General features: G+C 32.3%; 1 protein-coding gene across 1 annotated transcript in view; it reads right to left on the bottom strand.

Annotated features, from left to right (window-relative positions):
- LOC121391145 (polypyrimidine tract-binding protein 2-like) overlaps positions 1-19,355 on the bottom strand; it is a 50,051-nt gene extending 30,696 nt beyond the window's left edge. The window contains 11 exon segments of the mRNA XM_041522870.1: positions 2,628-2,695; positions 2,749-2,799; positions 2,896-2,934; positions 2,936-2,993; positions 3,755-3,847; positions 3,895-3,994; positions 4,045-4,107; positions 4,162-4,216; positions 11,902-12,069; positions 16,956-16,975; positions 19,160-19,355. Coding sequence (XP_041378804.1) covers positions 2,628-2,695; positions 2,749-2,799; positions 2,896-2,934; positions 2,936-2,993; positions 3,755-3,847; positions 3,895-3,994; positions 4,045-4,107; positions 4,162-4,216; positions 11,902-12,069; positions 16,956-16,975; positions 19,160-19,355 — 911 coding nt within the window.
- Positions 19,356-23,825: the final 4,470 nt, after the last annotated feature.

The following is a 23,825-nucleotide window of genomic DNA, read 5'->3' as shown; positions in this document are numbered from 1 at the left end:
TCACAAATGAGCCCCACCAACCAGTAATGACATTGACATCTTCAACTTCACATTGACGTTTCTTTGCTAGTGCTGCTCTAACAATACAAAGAACTTGTTCCTTTGTCCGAGCGAAGCCAATTTTAGCTGAACCTACCAAAAATGTTACTAGTTCTTCTTCTTCAATGTCATTTAAGTATCGAGGGGGTCCACTGTGAGCACCAAAAGAGACATTACCAGACACTCGGTCCCATAATCTTGACTTTGGCACATTATACATTTCAGCAGCTTTTCTAAGAGTAAATCGTCCTTTAGCCACGTCCTTTGCTGCTATACGTAACTGGGTCTCACTCCACCGCTTGTAGTGCCTATTCCTTGGCTTTTTTCCTCCAGAGGATAACCTAGGCTATTAAAGAAGATGTAACTATAACATAATAAATCATATATAAACAAAGAAAAATAGACTCATGTCAGGGGCACTTAAAAAAGGACTTGCATGTTTTCAAACAATTAATTGTCTCAGCACCCAATTAAGCACATAAACTTTATGGTTTGCAATAAGTCATTTGTACAAAGGTTTTTCACAATCTTATACTAATTGTCATAGCTTTGTAGAGAGACTCCTAGTTATGTATAAAACATAGAAAGACTCTAGCTCATTGTAGTGGACTATTGCATTCTGAAGATTCAATAAGACCAGATGAAAACAAATAAGTAAGGCAGATATGTCTACTAGTATGCTTGAAGGTATACATCTCTTCTCTACTTCATAACAAAGACTATACATTGCACCAATGACTACATGTGATATAACTATATACTGCAATTATTTAGAGCCTTTGATCATATCATGAATTTTGAATAAGCAACTCATTAGAACTCATTTCTCTATCAAAATAATGACTAGTGACTTTAACATGTTATCTGCCTACCCTTCCTCCTATTTTTGTGACTATGACATCATACCTATAGTATAATAGATGGTCTATGACATATTTTAGTTTATGTGATGACTTTATCTTTTTTTCTCAAAGGTATTAAAAACAATAATATTGTCATATAGTTAATTGATTATCATTTAAAAATTTATTTCACTCAGATTATTATAAATCAAATATCTATCACATGTTTACCTACTTACAGTAAAGTTAGTCATAAAGTCAAGCAGCTATTAAGCCTTAGTACAACACTCTTATTATTAAAAAGTGAACTGACTCTGTTATTACAGACATATTTACTAATCACTAAAATGGCCAGGGTTGACTAAGGTATTACAAACACATAGCTCAAGCCATCAAGTCTTCCACATTGACATCTATACATTATCACAAATTACCATGTTTGATTCTTTCCACGATAGTTAATACAAGAGAGTCCTGCCTAAGGTTTAACTTGAGGTAGATTTAGTTGATAGAAAGAGAAAGACTCAGAAACTGACAGAAAAATGTGAACTGTCTTGACAGAGTCCTATAATGACCACAATATTCAAAAGAATTATTGTAGTTCTCTTTACTTGAAGACAGTCTTGACAGCATATATTTATAATAAATAGAATTCAATGAACAAGACAATACAGTCGTCAATTACACCACAGACAAGTTAATATCAGCCGAGTTCATCTAATTACACGTGGGTAGAGATGGTTAGTAACTATAATAATGATGTCATTATAATAACTACTTCCCCTCTATTCTATCATTCTACTAAATTATTTCAGTAGACAAAGTTATCAAAAGACAAGACTTCTAATGAAAAAAAGAAAGACAAAGATTGTAAGAAAAAAAAACATAAAATTTTAGTTTGAAATAGCACACAATATGCCTAAGCAAGACTTGAAATATAATTAGGGGTGTGACCAGTAATGATGATCGCTTAGAGAGTGTTCTTTGAGAAGGTACCTCGGAGATGATTGGTTTCACTGATTTTATGATTATGATTGACAATGAGAGCATTGATATCTTTCCTCTACTGAAGACATCTGAAACTAGAGCCATACGTAGATCATTTCTAAGAGAGAAAAAAAAGAAAGTTATACAGACAGACAAGATATAACTAACTGAAAGAAACGGAAGTTGACTACATTACCACAGTAGATGTAATAGACTGCGAAGATATTCCTCAGTAAATACCATCACTATATAGAAATATAATAGATACATTATATGTCATTTATTTCAATAAATATCTAATTAACAATATCAGTTACCATAGGGATAGGAAGGGTGGGGGGGGGGGGGGCAGGGAGGGCTAAGCCCCTCCTGATTTGCACTCAACACTATGTACACAATAAACACATTAGGCAGTATGTAACTGTACCCAATGACTTCTGTTACAGTGGAACCACACATTTTCAACCTTACACTGACTAAAAAATTACTGACGAAGTACTATGACCAAAGAACACGACTACCATGTCATGTTGTTACATACACATATGGACAGTACTGATAACAAACTTATTAGAAACAGCTAAAGAGTTTGTTTCCTTTAACAACAGATGACTTAATTTTTTGGCTCATTTTTGATGTTTTAATAACATAAACATAACTAAATATAAGGTCAGCCCACCCCCCCAACTTAAACTTCATTCCTACCCCCTGTTGTTAGTTACCACATTCTATTTAACAGTACACTACTAGTTCTCTTACGGAATATTAGAAAGATGGAGTGTAGCACTTGGAGGATAAATATTCTGATAATTCTTAGACCCTGGCTTCTATGACAGAAGATATATACTTACCCAAGAGAGTAAGTTACCACTGATTTTACCTTGAAACGATGAAGAGGTGAGTTAGAAAAGTCTTCAGTTAGTCCATCCTCCTAATAAGAGAAAGGAACACCTTGATAATAATGAATGTAACAATGTTATATATGATAATATAACCTCTATATGTATATGATATTACATCATCTTACATTACTTCCTGGTTGAGGCATCTGGACTTGAGTATGTTTTAGAGAGTGTTACATGGATTTTCTTACCATATAACATGCTACCATTAAGATGAGTACAGCTAGAGAGAGAATGAGAGAGAACATAAAAATTATCAAAATTAAATTTTAGATCACGACAGTTCTGAGCTTGTTGAGGTTCGCGAAATTGAATAAGGGCGAGTCTCTTTTACTATACAAATCTTCACACGCATTACATCACCATATACACCTACAATTATATAACATTTATTAACACTACATTGATGACTACACATTTAATATTATAGTCTGTTCAATGATATATCAATGATACATTCTATAAATAGACAATATCATTGCAATAGTCTATAAAATCAATGTGAACAGACTCTACTAGATCATATTGTGCAAAAAGAGAGAGAGAGATAAAGAGAGAAGACGTACCAAAGAGAATAAAGAGAGCATAGAGAAATCATCTTGTGTGAAAGAAAGGGAGGGAGAATGAAAGGGAGGAGAAGACAGCCAAGAAGAGGAGCCCACAGAGGAAGAAAGAGTGCCAACAAGAAGAGAAAAGTGGTGCAAATCATACACAAATACTAACACACACCCGACATGTCTCTTTATCACAATATTACCTTATCATTGAGATTAGAGGCTAGAACAACTGTAGTAGAGGGAGCACCACCTCCTTGAGCCCACCCCCTCCTCCTCCTTGAGTACCCAGAGCAATAAGAGCAGCACGAAGTTGAGAGAATGCTAAACAAAACATTCTATATCTAATAAAATAAATAACTTACTACCTGGAGATGAAGAGAGCAGATGAAGACCTAGATACAGACATACATCAGATACACACACACACATACACATATCTATTATACCATATGCTGAGAGGTCAGGGAGTGACACAGTCTCTTCTTGGTCTCCAGCTGGTAGATCAGGATGAGTAAAGTCTCTATACAAATAGTTACTATTTAACTTAAGAAGGACTTGTCTACTTACCTAGTCTTCTCATTGTTATATTTGACAGTAAGATTAGACAATTTAGAGTAATCAATGTGTAATGTACAACAACCATTATAGATATTTTGACCATCAAGTGCCGTAAGAGACAAACACAGTATGTTAGTTTGTAGTTAGTGAATGACTCACAGTTTTTAGCATTAGCAGCAATTATTTCATTGGGATATTGAATGAGTGCATGGGGAAACTGACCTATAAACATCACAACATAAACAACACTTCCAATTACATAAAAATGTCTATTACCCATTTTTTTCATAAATGTTACTATTTTTAGAACATCACCATATTTGGCAAATATCTAAAAAACGTTAACATGACTTGTATGACTCCACCCACAAAATCTACACACTCACTGATGAAGGACATCAATGGTAATAGGATATAACATGTTCCAATAATACTCTTAAAATGGAGTTAGGTTGACCCTGTTTGCATAGCTCCTATCCCAATCATACTGATAGATTGAGGAGAAGAACCACCATAACCTGACTAGCTCCACCCATTGAAGTTGCTCCTGGACTAACAAACACAATTAAAAGTAATCTCAATTTAATTAACTTTTCTAGATGACTTACTGTGGCTGTTTTTAGTTTCTTGATGTTTTTTGAGAATTGTATATAAACTGTTCTATCTCTGTAGATATCAAAGAACATACATCATATTTAAACAGTATATGTTATAACACTATAATTATAGAAATGATAGATAGATAGATTTAACAACAACTTGAGACAACTTGTCTACATTTGCTATGTTCATATTACTAATGAGTATATTACTATGTAGTACGATTGACTACAAACATTACCAACAAAAACCTTTGTAGTTACACACACATACTACATAGTAGGTAGTACGTCCTTCTCTAATACTATATTATTATTACCTTATTGAGCTGGTCTAGCTGAGAAACACTCAACATGTTACAAGCAGATCCTATATCTCCCATTTCAATAAAAGCTTGATTCTTTTGCTTTAACATCAAAATTTTGTTCACCTACAGAGACCCAACATTAGTCAGAAGATGATAACATTACTAATGTTTACCATTCCAAAGGGAAAGCTAACATCCATATTCCTTCTCTAATACTTCAGTAGGTAAATTACGAACATGAAGAACACGAGATGTAGAGGTAGCAACAGTAGGAACAGTTTCCTCCATACGTGGCTAAAGAATGAAAAGAGAAAGTAAGTAATAAAAAGGGCAAAGAGAATAGGAAGAAGGATATAAAGAAGAGGAAGGAGGAGGAGACAGAACCGTTACTAAATACCTACACATCAATTACTCTAAATACTACATAGGGCTAGTGATTATTGAACACAATGTAAAAATGCTATAGTCCTATATAAATCAAAACGAAAGAGAAGGTCAAGGAATTTGTTATTAAACTCTGTCAACTTAATATTGTTAAGCTACAGAGTGCTAGTGTGGATGTGTGTGTCCAAGTTGAAGACAGGGTATTTAGCCTGCAATGAGACATTAATTAATTGCTTTTAATTGTACAGGAATCCTATTTTAATTAGTTACCATGGGACAAACATTTAGCCGCTGCAACTTTTGTAAATTTTTTGTGATGGTTTGTGTTTTTTGAAACCAAGAGTACTGTATTATGTTGTTAATATTGTTAATATTGTTAATGTTGTTAATATTGTTAATGGTGTTAATATGTTAATGTTGTTATATTGTTTAGATCCACATATGTATGCAGAAGTTGTTACAATTTATTGGATGGATATGGCGCAACCAATTATCGCTCCTGAATTGCCAAAGGAAGTCGGAAAATACACATTTCCATCATCTAGAGGTTTGTTAATCTATTATAAACATGATTTACATATCAGTATCAATTAACTTTTATAGAAGGCTTATGTATTTGTGTGGAAAACAGAAGAAAAAGCAAATGTACTAGTGGAGGATATATTATTGTGTACCACCTTCAAAGACATCTTTGTGCCCTCTATGGAGACTGGTAAAAGGATACAAAAACCAAAAAAACAATGGATATTTGATCACTGATCAAAGTACCTGTTTTCTTTCTTGATTTCATTGTGTTAATTTATATATGTCCCAAAAATTTATCATTTCATTTTAATAATTATTATATACAGTTTATATATCTGAATTTGCAATGATTTTCAGACAAATTTTATATTTATTTTAGATGTTTTGCGCTGCACAAAATCAAATACTTTTCAGATAGTTTTGGGATGTTTTTTCAACTATTTTTCCAATACTTTTCAACTAACAGCTTTCAATTATTCTTCAATGAAATTCAAGATATATCAGTTCAGTAGTGTATACACACAACTAACTGGTACATGTCATGCAATGTGCAGATTTCTAATTCCATTAGTTAGTAAAAGAGAAAGAGAAGAAAGAATAACTATGAGAGGAGAGGAATAGTTTCCTCATACAAGATTAAACAGTGAAAAGGAAGAGTGAAAGTAAATTAGAGAGTTTAAGACACACACACACACAAACAAAATATATTACAAATACACCTCTAATAATAAAATCATTGTCATTATGTGGTAGTGAATTCTATTTAACTACAACTAATATTCATGAGTATAACATTGAGGTCAGTAATTATTAATGAATATTGTTATAACTCTAACCTTAATAAAGTGGGTGGATCTTAACAAGTTGCTATTTATGTGTTGGTTTATTTGCTATATCTTCTAATAATGAATAGATACACACACAATGGAGAGTTAAATATTGGATTATGGTATTGTCATCAGATATCATATACTACTAAAAAGAGAACTACTACTGATATCTCAGGATGGGTGGAGTCACTATGGTCAGGGAGATGAGGGTGGTAACTGACCTTCTCTCTCTAGTTTTTATTTCTCTTACTTCTCCTCATTTTATCAGGTGATATTGAACTCAATCCTGGACCTAAAACTGGTAAATATTAAAACATATAACTGACACATACAGGGACTATGTCTCATTTACTTCGACATCAAGTATGCTCTAAGACTTACTATTATGTCATGTACTATTGTAATATTGTATTATAATGTAATATTTTTTTTTTGTATTGTACTGTAATATTGTATTGTATTGTAATATTGTAAGATTCACTCACTCCAAGTGAACTATTCCGTACTCACTTTGCTGATCTTAGTGATATCATTACTCCTATCCTTACCAGTGTAACTATTGTACTGGGTATGCAAAAGGACTGATATCATTTGAGAATTACAATGACATATTGGACCAACAAAGGAGAGAGTGCTTTTGGTAAAATCTAGTAAGTTGGTAGGTGTGTTACAGAGACAGTTAAAAGCACATAGAGATCCATACCAGTATCTAGTACAATATTGTCATGTATTAAGAAACCAACAACATCAGAGACTAAGAGAGATTACTACCTTTATATTACAACAATTAGGTGAGTCAATTAATGTATTAATTTACTTTTACTTTAATGTGTCTTACTTCATTAAGGTGAATATACTGATAATGATGATCCACCCACCATTCATTAGATCCTGATGTCCAGCGATATTGTGATATTATGATAGATCAATACAATCAACCTATTGTCCCTACAGACTGGCCACCACCAGTTGGACAAGACTTCTTTGGAAGATTAACACTACTACAAAACACAATACAGACATGCTACTCCTCAACATACTACAGAAACAATGGTGTATGCTAAGAGGACAAGTTGATAAAATACCTCAAGTTACTCAAGATAAACAGATAGATATCCAGGATGTTCTTAAACCCATGTGATAGTGGTCATCTCTTAGAGTAATAGTTGATGGTCCTCCTGTATTGGTAAGACAACACTTTGTCGTAAATTATTAAATATGTGGGCTAAAGGAGAACTCACACATGGAAAATATAACTTGGTACTTACTGTCCTCTCAGAAATGACAAGGTGGCTCAAGCTAATGAATTAAAACAACTACTTAAGTACACATATGATTGTAATGAAGTTGCCAATATCACGAATGGCTGCAAAAAATACATTGGACAAGGATTACTGATAATCTTTGATGGCTGGGATGAATTAAATACAGATCTCAGACAATCCTCACTAGCAGCTAGAATAATTCGTAGAGAGATATTAGCCAATGTTCAGTAATTGTTACCTCTCGTAGCTATGCCTCTTACTCACTGTTAAAAATTATCTTCACTTAACAGACATGTTGAAGTGTTGGGATTTTCAGAAGAGGAGATGAAGGCAGTAATCATAGGTACACTAAAAAAACAAAACCTACATCTAGCTGAGAAACTTATTCAAGATCTTAAAGTACGGTGATGTCCAGTCATTGTGTTATGTACCACTAGTCCTGTTCCATAGTTTATCTCAGTTTATCATCAGTCAGATGGACAGTTACCAACAACACTACAGAATTGTATGAGAATTTTATCCTACAAACTATCAGAAGACATGTTGAAATTAGAGTTTGACAATATAGAACCTGTACAAGTATTATAACATTCATCATTTACCATCAGTCTTAAATGCAACATTTAAAGAGATTTGTCCACTTGCTTATCTCAGTTTGAAAGAAAATAATCCAAAAATGACATTTTCTTCATATTCAACTCTCTCAGTCTCTTGATCATCCAAGAAGGAGGTTTATCTTTGGACTAATGACAACATTTATTGCAGGTATTGAGAAGAGGTATCAATTTCTTCAACCTGAGTATCCAGGAATTTCTAGCAGCATGGTGGATAGCTAAGTATGAGAAACAGAGGAAGTGTTTGCAGAACATTTTGATAATGATCATTTTAGATGTTGTCTGATGTTTGTAGCAGGTCTAACTCACCTTGAAGATGAAAGCTATCAACAATATTTTAAAAAAAGAACTTGACCTACAATGTAAAAGGAGATCATTGTTTGGATTTGAGAAGTGTTACTACTCCCATTTCAATCAGAATTCAACAACCTGTTAGGCCACACATTTCTTCTCTTCTCTCTGATGAATGGGATGGCATTGTCTTTCAACTGTTATATGAATCACAGAACATCAAATTATGTCAAACATTATCACATCTATAAAAACCACTCACTTTGCCTTCATAGACTAAGATCATCATTATTTGATATACTGTTCTTGGATTTTTCTTAAAGACTCTAACATAACATGGAATTATTTGGACCTGGAACTCTAAATGGACAGAAAGTACAAATCCTTACTATACATTGATTGAACAATGTTAACTGTAAAAGACTAGAGATAGGGGTGTGTTTGAAGATAATGACCAAAGGCTATGAAGTTATTAGTGACTTTATTTCAGTCATCATTCTTTCACAATCTTCAAGAGTGTTATATTACATTAGGCTCACGTACACCACAGGATATATCTGATGTTACTCTTGTACTACTGCACTTAATAAAACTACAACATCTAAAGATACTACACTTTAAAATAATATATTGGAACATCTAAAAGATGAAGAAGCCTATATACAGATGGACAAAGGATTTTATCTGCAATTGGATGAAAGTTTATATATCAACAGCACACTACAAGAACTAGTACTAGATATTAATAGTTTAGTTAGTGGTATAATACCGAATATCTCTAGTGATATTGCTAATACAGTCTACAGTGTGATTAAAGAGTAACAAGAACAAATCAATTCAAACATTTTCACTCAAATTGTTGATCTAGATGAGAGAGAGATATACTTAGCAAAGAGATTTATGATAAACTAGTAAGAGACAATCACACAATACAATCTCTTAAACTGAACATACCTAATGTCTTATCACCAGATATAAGTGAACACACCACTTATTTGCTCTGGAGAGCAAGTTACAATGGTTGATTGGTGAACAACATCATTATTTACTCAACATATCAAAGGACTACATTGTCTTATACTAGACCATAGACAATACTCAGTCCCCACTACCTCTACTTATTTCAATGTTATCCTAATCTGCAACAACTTGAACTAACACAAACACAGCTGAGAGTGTTATTGAACTATTTACTATTCTACCGAGTAATACTACACTTAAGCTTTGAAAGTAGTGATATGGGATGATACCATCTATGACAGTATGGGTCCTAGTTTACAAGACATGTTAACAGTAAATAAAACAATAGATTTTTTGAGATCGACCATATTTATTTTACCATACCATTCCCATTCCCAGTACTTACCTATCATTTCTAGCAGTGGTCTCTTACACAATACTAGTCTACATGAGCTGAGTGTACCCCATTCCACTGTCAGATACTAACAATGAACAGATAACAACTTTATTTAATGTTATCTCTCATAAGAACAAACTCACAGACTTAAAGTGAACTTCACACTAGATCAGTTATGTGTGGTCTAGTTTACTGTAGTTATGAAGAGAAGACAACAAATAATGATACCATTGTTTCTATAACAAGGACTACCTCTTTTTACTAACATGTTAAAGTCACCACAACTATGAGACTTCTCTACGTACAAAATGTGGTCATTATATTGACAATCAACTATCTCAACCTAACTGGATAGAAGTATCACAACACTTTTGCCAAACCGTCTTTCTTCATCCCCCAATTCAGTACATTGGAATCAAGTTAGTGAATGGGTTATCAGTCCTAAGGGATACTCTAAAACCAAAGAGAAGACATTAATTGACACACACATACAACAACAACCATTGAAAACTCTACCAATAATAGACCTGTGTTAATTATAACTGAGCTACCTCATGTATTAATAATATGATCTACATACAATGAATACAAACAAAATAGTATTAATACTCAATTATATTATCATTACTATAATAGTAACAGGACATAATATACTGATATTAATAAAGTGACTTTAGATCTATACTTTTTAATTAGTAAACATCCTTTGTTTTGTTTATTATACCTGTACTATTATGTAGATATAATACCACTGTTTATTATATTATCTTGTTTGTATTATTTGTAAGGAATAATATTAATTATCTCTATGTTTACTTCCATTTTTAGAAAATGTTTTTATTTACTTGTTTGTTCCTCTTATAATATGATTTAAAGTAATAATTAAATATTAAACATTAATAATTTATACTGTAAACATTACATTGTGTATGAATTGTGAGCTGATAAAGATTTAAATATATAGTCTCATTGTATTTTATTTGATTATCTAAACACTGAATTTGAAAAATATAAGTTAATTATTCCACATTGTACAACTTCAATTATGTTAATAGATGTTTAATATACTACACTTACATAGGAGGACACTGTTTTATATTAAAATATATCATTTAATTATCTGATATTAATTTATTATTTAATCTATCCATCAATCTGTTTATTTGTCTATCCTCCTTGAGTACCCAGAGCAATAAGAGCAGCACAAAGTTGAGAGAATGCTAAACAAAACATTCTATATCTAATAAAATAAATAACTTACTACCTGGAGATTGAAGTAGAGCAGGATGAAGACCTAGATACAGACATATATACATACACACACACACACATACACATATACATATTATACCATATGCTGAGAGGTCAGGGAGTGACACAGTCTCTTGGTCTCCAGCTGGTAGATCAGGACGAGTAAAGTCTCTATACAAATAGCTACTATTTAATTTAAGAAGGACTTGTCTACTTACCTAGTCTTCTCATTGTTATATTTGACAGTAAGATTAGATAATTTAGAGTAATCAATGTGTAATGTACAACAACCATTATAGATATTTTGACCATCAAGTGCCTAAAGAGACAAACACAGTATGTTAGCTTGTAGTTAGTGAATGACTCACAGTTTTAGCATTAGCAGCAATTATTTCATTGGGGTGTTGAATGATGTGCATGAAACTGACCTATAAACATCACAACATAAACAACACTTCAATTACATAAAAATGTCTATTACCATTTTTCATGAATGTTACTATCTTTAGACATCACCATATTTGGCAAATATCTAAACAACGTTAACATGACTGACTTGTAATGACTCCACCCACAAAATCTACACACTCACTTGATGAAGGACATCAATGGTAATAGGATATAACATGTTCTCAATAATAACTCTTAAAATGGAGTTAGGTTGACCCTGTTGCATAGCTCCTATCCCAATCATACTGATAGATTGAGGAGAAGAACCACCATAACCTGGACTAGCTCCACCCATTGAGGTTGCTCCTGGCTAACAAACACAATTAAAGTAATCTCAATTCAATTAACTTTTCTAGATGACTTACTGTGGCTGTTTTTAATTCTTGATGTTTTGAGAATTGTATATAAACTGTTCTATCTCTGTAGATATCAAAAAACATACATCAATATTAAACAGTATATGTTTATAACACTATAATTATAGAAATGATAGATAGATATTTAAATGACAACTTGAGACAACTTGTCTACATTGTTTGTCATATTACTAATGATATATTACTATGTAGTACAGATTGACTACAACATTACAAACAAAACCTTTGTAGTTACACACACATACTATCATAGTAGTAGTACTTCCTTCTCTAATACTATATATTATTACCTTATTTGAGCTGGTCTAGCTGAGAAACACTCACCATGTTACGACGCAATCCTATATCTCTTCATTTCAATAAAAGCTTGATTCTTTTGCTTTAACATCAAAATTTTATTCACCTACAGAGACCAATATTATTCAGAAAATGATAACATTACTTATTGTAGATATTGAGGTGAGGTATCAATTTCTTCACCTGAGTATCCAGGAATTTCTAGCAGCATGGTGGATAGCTAAGTATGAGAAGACAGAGGAAGTGTTTGCAGAACATTTTGATAATGATCACTTTAGAATGTGTCTGATTGTTTGTAGCAGGTCTAACTCACCTTGAAGTTGAAGCTATCAACAATATTTTAACAAAGAACTTGACCTACAATGTAAAAGAAGACCATTGTTTGGATTTGAGAAGTGTTACTACTCCCATTTCAATCAGAATTCAACAACTGTTAGGCCACACATTTCTTCTCTTCTCTCTGATGAATGGGATGGTATTGTCTTCCAACTGTTATATGAATCACAGAACATCAAATTATGTCAAATATTATCACAATCTATAAAGAACCACTCACTTTGCCTCCATAGACTAAGATCATCACTATTTGATATACTGTGTCTTAGATTTTTCTTTACAACTCCTTACTAATACATTGATGAACAATGTTAACTGTAAAAGACTAGAGATAGAGGTGTGGTTTGGAAATAATGACCAAAGGCTATGAAGTTATTTGTGAATTTATTTCAGTCATCATTCTCTCACAATCTTCAAGAGTGTTATATTATATTAGAATCACCTACACCACAGATATATCTGATGTTACTCTTGTACTACTGCACTTAATAAAACTACAACATCTAAAGATACTACACTTTATAATAATATATTGGGAACATCTAAAAGATGAAGAAGACTATATACAGATAGACAAGAGGATTTTAGTACTAGATATTAGAATTTATTTTAGTGGTACATGTATACCGAATCTCTCTAGTGATATTGCTAATACAGTCAACAGTGTGATTAAAGATAACAAGAAACAAATCAATTCAAACATTTTCACTCAAATGTGATCATCTAGAATGGACAGAAGATATACCAAGCAAAGAGATTTATGATAAACTAGTAAGAGACAATCACACAATACAAGCTCTTAAACTGAACATACCTATTGTCTTATCACCAGATATAGTGAACACACCACTTAGTGCTCTGGAGAACAAATTACGATGGTTGGATTGTGAACAGACATCATTATTTACTCAACATATCAAGGGACTACATTGTCTTATACTAACCATATAGACAATACTCAGTCCCACTACCTCTATTATTTCAATGTCATCCTAATCTACAACAACTTCAACTATCACTAGACACAGCTAAAAGTGTTATTGAACTATTTACTATTCTACAGAGTAATACTACAGTTAAGGCTTTGAAAGTAGAGATATGGAACTATACCATCTATGACAGAATGGGTCCTAGTTTACAAGACATGTTAACAGTAAACAAAACAATAGAATATTTGAAATTGAACCTAAAATCTTTACTGTTACTATTTCCAGTACTTACCTGTCATTTCTAGCAAGTGGTCTCTCACACATACCAGTCTACATGAGTTGAGTGTATCCATTCCACTGTCAGATACTAACTATGAACAGATAACAACTTTATTTAATGTTATCTCTCATAAGAACAAACTTACAGAACTTAAAGTGAACTTCACACTAGATCGATCATGTGTGTCTAGTGTGAAGAGAGACAACAAATAATGACACCATTGTTCTATGAACAGGGACTACATCTATTACTAACATGTTAGAGTCACATATAACTATGAGACTTCTCTCCATAAAATGCAGCGATAACTCATCTCAATCTAATCAGATAGAGATAACACAACACTTCTGGCAAACTGTCTTTTTCCTCCCACACTTCAATACATTAAGATCAGACAATCATCAATCCTAGAGGATACTCTTAAATCACAACAGAAGACATTAAATGACATACACAAACAAAAACCACCAAAACCTCTACCAATAATAGAGTTTTTATAATTTTTAAATTTGAGATTGTAAGTATTTGTAAAATCTTTATTATTTTGTAAATGTGTGATAATTATTGTTGATGACAAACTTAATAGCAATAATTAACTTTTAAATTGAAAGTAATATATATTATATATAGTTACAAAATCAAATGAGAGGTTGATGTTCTGGCTGTTGGTACATAGTTGTGGGTGTGGCTAAAGGGGGTTGGGTCATCCACAAGATAGTTGTTAGTAGGTGGAGTCAGTTGATGATGAGGCTTCTAAAGAGCAATTGATAACATCAAAGATTGAGATGAGGGATACCTTACCTCACTGTTTCTATGTTAACAGGAGTTGACTGAATTGGAGGAACAAGATGTGGTGTATATTGTCCCAAAGATGGAGGTGGGTGCATAAAACCCTGAGTGGGTGGACCATAAGGATGAGTATAGCTTATAGGTTGAGAATATGCTCCATGATAAGTTCCAGTGATGTCAGGAGGAGGTGGGGCAAAGTAACTACCAGTAGATTCATTAGTGTATTGAGTACCAGACTGATAAGGAGGTGGGTGTGTCCCTTCAACATTAGGGGGGTGAGCTTGAGCTTTATGAGCTAGTTGTGGTCCCTTTTGTAATAGCCTAATAAGATATTAAACAGTGGTTACTAAAATGGGTGTGGTTGTACCTTCTGTAGAGAGCAAATGTCTCTTGTAGTTTTTGACTAATTTCATTCATATCATCAAGTTGTCTAATAAAGAACAAAATGTACATCCATTTTTAACCCCTAATGATCAATTTGAGTTACTTTTTAGATAGATGGATATGTGTAGATAATGGACAATGGATAATTATTATTAACCCATGCCATCTTCTCCAGTATTAGTGTCCATTTTACTATACAACAATACCATACAAATGATCTAAATGTACTAGTAAAATAGAGAGAATATAATATCAATAGTCATCACTATAGCAACTATACTAACAATTTATCCATACTAACAAATATCTGTCCATACACAAATCATTCGTCCATTCTACCATCATTTCTAACAACTTATTTGTCCATTTCTTACCAACAGTAGCAAGGACTAAAGATACCACAGACAACAATTGTAAATACATATCCTGTAGTTAATTACAGATACTACAAAGAATGGAGCTGTTATGAAAGAAACTCCATGCTGAGGGTTTTCATATCGTATATTTGAAGCTGAGAGAAAACTATTACAATGATGTCTTATTACTTAAAAAATGATTTAATTTAGTATAAAGTAATTTTAAACTTACTGAGGTTATACTAATCATAAATCAGCACAAAAAATTGGTATATTACCAGTAAATTATAATTTTGAAAAAATCCATTAAATATCGAGATGGCAGTAAATCATTTCAAACCAGTCCAAACATGAATACAATATCAAAGTCATAATGCTTGTTGCAACAGTTGTATGAGACAAACAGTCACATAAGAAGTCTAAACTAAAAGACTGTTCAGTTGATAGAATGTGAGCTTTTGTTTCAATAAGACTGTTCAGTTGATAGAATGTGAGGCTTTTTATTTCAATAAAGACTGTATTAACAACATGATAAAACATTGCTATAGCTTTCAAATATAAATATTTCCTCCAGTTTCTTGATATGTTGTGATAGTACTGAATCCTAAACTTTTAAACAAACAACAAACAAGTTAAATGATAAATAAATATTAATTCAATGATTAAAAGCAGAATATAAATAATCATGTAAAAGGTTTAGAACTTGATTTAAAAAAACACTGAAACAGAATTAAACTCTTGATGAAAAGCTTGAGAGTCCAGTCAAACAAAATAGTCGAAAAGCTTGAGAGTCAGTCAAACAAAAAAGTCTCCAAAGAATCCATTGCTAATGAGAACACATTGCTTAGGCGTAAGCACGCGCCTAGCAAGGAACAGCAAACGTGTGACCCACCATTATGGCGGGAAAATAATATCATCACCACACGCTTCACAAGAACAACAAAAACTAAGATTTTTAAGAACTTTTTGCTAATTGATGTTAATTGTTAATAATAATATTAAAGAATTGTTAATAATAATATTAAAGAATTGTTTTAATATTAAAGAATTGTTAATAATAATAATAATTAAGTTAAGTTCTAAAAAATGATCTATATTGGTACAATAAGATGAATAACAGTTGTAAAACGATTTGTAAGAAAACATCAAAAAATTGAATTCTAAAGTGAATTAGTTTTTAAAAAGTTTAAGTTATTTTGAGATTTTGAAATCAAAATAATTGACTTGACAAATTATAGAGAAATATTTTTTTTGAGGAAAAAGTTACAAAATTAAAAAAAAATAAAAAATAAAAAAAACTTGAAATAACACAGTCTCAGTAGTTGAAAAGTCTCCAAAAGTCCAGTCAGTCCACAAGTAGAGAACATAGAGGAAGAAAAAGAAAGTCATTTGTAACAACTGGAATACTAAGAAAGAATGAGAGATAGATGGATGGAGAGATAGCTCACCTTCTTCAACAGAGCTGCTCCTGCAGGGAAAGAAAAAAGAGTAGTAATAACTGAACTGGTAGTGACAATGAATGGATAGAGAGTGAAGAGAGACAGAGGAAGTTAAAAAGGACCACCAACACACACACGTACACAGCACACACACACGCACTCTAGAAGATCAGAGCTCTCCCCCGCCACCTGGCGGCCTAGGATATTTTTAAAAATTTTTTTTAGGCCGCCAGGCGGCAGGGGAGAGATGATTAATAGAGTTTGTATGAGTGTGTGTATAGTGTATGGGCTGAATAGCCCAAAAAAAAAAAAAAAAAAAAATTAAAGAAGAGGAAAGAAGGCTTGAAGGAAGACAGGAAAGAGTCCAATGACACGGAGAGCGACTCATCTTTTTCATCCAGAGAACATCGGAGAAGAACAGTCAAAAAACATCAGAGAAGAACAGTCAAGAACATCAGAGAAGAACAGTCAAGAGCATCGAAGAAGAACAGTCAAGAACATCAGAGAAGAACAGTCAAGAACGCAGTCAAGTTGAGTCGTGTAGAAACGAAGAGATCTAGAAATAAGAAATCAATTTTTATTAGAAAAGTGATTTTACAAAAATTAAAAACTAAAAATAAATAAATAAAAAGTTAAGAAAGAAGAAAAGAAACAGATAAGGATGACAAAAATGAAAAGAAAAGATGATCCAGCGACGAGTCGAAGTACGAGATGATCCAACGACGAAGTGGTCCTAGAGAACATAGAGGGAGAAAGAAGAGCACTTGTAACAACTGAAAAGTCGATGAGAGATGATGGATGGAGAAAAACTCACCTTATACTATAAACTTGCAAAATGGAGCCCTATTTATATCATAAGAGATCCTGTCATGCTTCAATTTGACAACCAGTCACCAAAAACTTGTGACAAATTTGGCGGCAAATACCATACCAATATTGAGACAAATTTGGCGGGAAAATACTACACGCGTGATCAACATTAATTGATTTTTAATTGATATCTCAGTAACAACTAATTAAAAGTGTTCATAAAATATATCACAATACTTTTAGTATTCTACAGATAGTTACTAGAAAGAACTGTAGTTGTAAGGCAATGTCTATATGAGATATAAGGTACAATATTTTTATTAGGAACTTCCAAACTAGACAGTTTAGCGCTCTTAAGTCAAATTATTACAATATGCATGCATGTATACAGGAATACAGGAGACAGCTATCATGATGTATTCTACTACCTGCATCGACTCACATCTTGCCAGTGATAGCTTTAAAAAACTCTTTATTAAAAAGTATTTTAAATATACTTATCATTTAATGTACCAATTTCAGTTTTAATTAAATTTTATTGATAAACTTTATATTTTTAAAATATAAATGAAATTATATTTGCCATTTAGACATGGCACTTTACCCTAAACCATTACATGTGAATCTACAGCTTATACAGACTTTCCAACCTTGAGGTTTTGCTATGAGGGTGATTTCTAATCACATAGACATAGATTAAGTATATCGCATTTAGAACAAAAAAGTATTATGACCAATATTATACATAGTATTACACAGAAACATGTGACAGAGTTTTATGGTAAAAGTCAGGTAGATGAGGTGAAATAGTTACATGACTAAATATTTATTATTGGTAGAGGTATATAAGTAACTTATATACCTCTATCAATAATAAATATTTAGTCATGTAACTATTTCACTATAATATTGTAAGTATTTGACTATAACAGATCCTTATTATTATAACTATGTGCAATTGTTGATGACAAACTTAATAGCAATAATTAACTTTTAAATTGAAAGTAATATATATTATATATCATAGGGGTATGAGGGTAAAAATTATTGGGGGTGCTCATCAACACTGAAGTATGGTAATCGCAGGGTCCTATGCCCCCAGGAAAATTTTGAAATTTTGAAGCTTTCAGAGTGTGGTTATTATCTATTTTTAGGACAATTTGAGGTTCCATAATTATAAGCTTTACTTACCTAATTAATTGCATCTTGCTTTATTTCTCATTGTAAGCAGTGTAACTGCTGTAAAAGCAACTATAATTATAATGCTTATATTTTACTAATTAAACAATTATGTGCATGCAGAAAACATTTAAACGTAAACAATAATAGTTAAATGTATAATACTTGTGTATGACAGGTGTAAATGCATGTGGTTTGTTAAAATGTTCCAAAATGAGCTCTACGTTCTTCGTTAGTAGCTATAAACTCTTTAGCAATGCTCTTTATATCAAGAGAGTCAGTTATATCATCAGATTCATCATCACAAAGTTCCCCACTCACAGGCAATTCCTCCAGCAAAGCACTTGGCTCGATCTCATCAGTTGCACGCTTCTTGGCAAGAGTTTCAAAAAGATTTGCTTGTCTAAGTCTTTTAGCCATTGCTTTTGCAGCTGCTGGTGACTAAGCTAAGGAGTTAACTAAAACTGAGCACTGGCAGCTGAGTCACACTATTTACAATGTATTTTGTAGTTGAATTTTACAAGCATCTTGTAAACCACAGAACATTTACATGTATAGGTGTATATTGTTACATTGCAAAGCTGTTAACTTGGTGCTTTGGCAACGTGAATTCACCTGAAGAATAATTATATTGGGGGTGCTCTGCACCCCTCACCAAATTATTGGGGGTGCCTGAGCACCTCCAGCCCCCTCTCCTATGCCTATGTATATAGTTACTAAATCAAATGAGAGGTTGATGTACTGGCTGTTGGTACATAGCTGTGGGTGTGGCTAAAGGGGGTTGGGTCATCCACAAAGAGTTGTTAGTAGGTGGAGTCAGTTGATGATGTATTAATTGAGGACTACCTCCTCTTTCAAAGAGGAATTGATAAGATCATAGATTGAGATGACAGATACCTTACCTCACTGTTTCTATGGTAACAGGAGTTGACTGAGGTGGAGGAACAAGATGTGGTGCATACTGTCCCAAAGATGGAGGTGGGTGCATAAAACCATGAGTGGGTGGACCATAAGGAGAGCATAGTTGCTGGTTGAGAATATGCTCCACGATAAGTTCCAGTGATGTCAGGAGGAGGTGGGGCAAAGTAATTACCAGTAGATTCATTAGCGTATTGAGTACCAGACTGATAAGGAGGTGGGTGTGTCCCTTCAACATTAGGGGGTGGAGCTTGAGCTTTATGAGCTAGTTGTGGTCCCTCTTGCAATAGCCTAATAAGGCATTAAACAGTGGTTACTAAAATGGTGTGGTTTACCTCTGTAGAGAGCAAATGTCTCTTGTAGTTTTTGACTAACTTCATTCATATCATCAAGTTGTCTAATAAAAGATAAAAATGTACATCCATTTTTAACCCCTAATGATCATTTAGGTTTACTTTTCCAAGTCATTAATAGTTAGTTTCAGCAAGTGGTTTCATTTCTTTGCATTCAGTTATAACAGTTGAAATTTTATTACTTTATTAACACAGTTACATATATTAAATGTACTATAGTTAGTTAACAAAGTAGTTCCCTACTTTCTATGTTATTAACACAGGTACATATATTAAACGTACTATAGTTAGTTAACAAAGTAGGTTCCTACTTTCAACATTATTAACACAGGTACATATATTAAATGTACTATAGTTAGTTAACAAAGTAGTTCCCTACTTTCTATGTTATTAACACAGGTACATATATTAAACGTACTATAGTTAGTTAACAAAGTAGGTTCCTACTTTCAACATTATTAACACAGGTACATATATAAATGTACTATAGTTAGTTAACAAAGTAGTTCCCTACCTTCTAGTCCATTGAGAGTTTTTAGTTCTTCCTCATTATCAGTAGTAATATCTGCTGTCTTTAACATTTCTAACAACAGGTTCACTTGAGTCTCATTGTCTTTTTTAGCTCCACCTCCTGTAGCCACACTCACTGTTCCAGTTGTAGTACTTGTCTTCTGTTGACCTCGTACTATAATAATAACTTAATATATGACTGGTAAAAGTGGGTGTGGTTTACCTGGTTCAGGAGTAGCATCAAGGTTAGGTGATACAAAATTAGCTGGAAATAGTCCAGTACCAAGTTGAGTTTGACCTTTCCACCAATTCTCATCACTGTATAAAGTATACACTAATAAACAAGGAATACTTACATACCTATCATCCAGTACTGTGATAATCTCTCCAGCTTTAAATGACAGCTCATTATCTTCAGCTGCTTCAAAGTCATAGATAGCTCTCACCTTACGAGCAGAGGACTAAATATATAGCATTATTATAATACAAATATATCAGAGTACATATATTACCTGGTTTTGTGGGTTCTATCTGAGAAGAGAAAGTTGGATACATTATTGAGGCAGAAGACTGACCAGATTGAGCTTCTTGTAATGACATTCTGATAGCTATAACACAAACCATTACTAACAGTGATACAAGGAGTAGCTGGTTTATAAATTGAAGTTGTCAATTTCAAATACAATATAACTAACACATGCTTAATACTATTGAAGTATTTTTTCATTTTTTAATAAACTCTAATAAACTCTTATTATCGATGGTATCTACTTTTTATTGCATCTTAGTATAAAACATAGCACTAATTTTATATAAATATATGACAAGTACAGCCATTGAAACCTCTACCAATAATAGACCTGTGTTAAATATAACTGAGCTACCTCATGTATTAATAATATGATCTACATACAATGAATACAAACAAAATAGTAGTAATGTCAATTATATTATCATTACTATAATAGTACAGGGACATAATATAACTGATATTAATAAAGTGACTTTAGATCTATACTTTTTAATTAGTAAACATCCTTTGTTTGTTTATTATACCTGTACTATTATGTAGATATAATACAACTGTTATTATTATTATCTTGTTTGTATTATTTGTAATGGAATAAATATTAATTATCTCTATATTTACTTTATTTTTAGAAAATGTTTTTTATTTACTTGTTTGTTCCTCTTATAATATGATTTAAAGTAATAATTAAATATTAAACATTAATAATTTATACTGTAAACATTACATTGTGTATGAATTGTGAGCTGATAAAGATTTTAAATATATAGTATCATTGTATTTTATTTGATTATCTAAACAATGGATTTGAAATATTAAGTTAATTATCCACATGTACAACTTCAATTATGTTAATAGATGTTTTGATATAATACACTTACATAGGAGGACACTGTTTTATATCAAATATATCATTTAATTATCTGATATTAATTTATTATTTAATCTATCCATCAATCTGTTTATTTGTCTATCCTCCTTGAGTACCCAGAGCAATAAGAGCAGCACAAAGTGGAGAAAATGCTAAACAAAACATTCTATATCTAATAAAATAAATAACTTACTACCTGGAGATCGAAGTAGAGCAGGATGAAGACCTAGATACAGACATATATAGATACACAAACACACACACACACACACATATACTAATATACCATATGCTGAGAGGTCAGGAGTGACACAGTCTCTTGGTCTCCAGCTAGTAGATCAGGATGAGTAAAGTCTCTATACAAATAGTTGCTATTTAATTCAATAAAGACAAGTCTACTTACCTAGTATTCTCATTGTTATATTTGACAGTAAGATTAGACAATTTTAGAGTAATCAATGTGTAATGTACAACAACCATTATAGATATTTTGACCATCAAGTGCCTAAAGAGACAAACACAGTATGTTAGCTTGTAGTTAGTGAATGACTCACAGTTTTAGCATTAGCAGCAATTATTCATTGGATATTGAATGAGTGCATGAAACTGACCTATAAACATCACAACATAAACAACACTTCAATTACATAAAAATTTCTATTACCATTTTTCATGAATGTTACTATTTTTAGAACATCACCATATTTGACAAAAATCCAAACAACGTTAACATGACTTGTAATGACTCCACCCACAAAATCTACACACTCACTTGATGAAGGACATCAATGGTAATAGGATATAACATGTTCTCAATAATAACTTTTAAAATGGAGTTAGGTTGACCCTGTTGCATAGCTCCTATCCCAATCATACTGATAGATTGAGGAGAAGAACCACCATAACCTGGACTAGCTCCACCCATTGAGGTTGCTCCTGGCTAACAAACACAATTAAAGTAATCTCAATTCAATTAACTTTTCTAGATGACTTACTGTGGCTGTTTTTAGTTCTTGATGTTTTGAGAATTGTATATAAACTGTTCTATCTCTGTAGATATCAAAGAACATACATCATATTAAACAGTATATGTTATAACACTATAATTATAGAAATGATAGATAGATATTTAATGACAACTTGAGACAACTTGTCTACATTGCTATGTCATATTACTAATGATATATTACTATGTATATATACACACATCTAACTGGTACATGTCATGCAATGTGCAGATTCTAATTCCATTTATGTGGTAAGTGAATTCTATTTAACTACAACTAATATTCATGAGTATAACATTGAGGTCAGTATTATTAATGAATATTATTATACTCTAATCTTAACAAAGTGGGTGGATCTTAACAGTTGCTATTTATGTATTAGTTTATTTGCTATATCTTCTAATAATGATAGATACCACACAATGGAGAGTTAATATTGGATTATGGTATTGTCATCAGATACCATATACTACTAAAAAAGGGAACTATTACTGATATCTCAGGATGGGTGGAGTCACTATGGTCAGATGAGGGTGGTGGTAACCTAACCTTCTCTCTAGTTTTATTTCTCTTACTTCTCCTCATTTTATCAGGTGATATTGAACTCATCCTGGACCTAAAACTGGTAAATATTAAAACATATAACTGATACAGGGACTATGTCTCATTTACTTCAATAGAATTGACAGCAAGTAATGCTCT

Source organism: Gigantopelta aegis, unplaced genomic scaffold, assembly GCF_016097555.1.
Source record: "Gigantopelta aegis isolate Gae_Host unplaced genomic scaffold, Gae_host_genome ctg1804_pilon_pilon:::debris, whole genome shotgun sequence".
Classification (NCBI taxonomy): Eukaryota; Metazoa; Mollusca; class Gastropoda; order Neomphalida; family Peltospiridae; genus Gigantopelta; species Gigantopelta aegis.
This window is presented reverse-complemented; position numbering and strand designations above follow the sequence as displayed.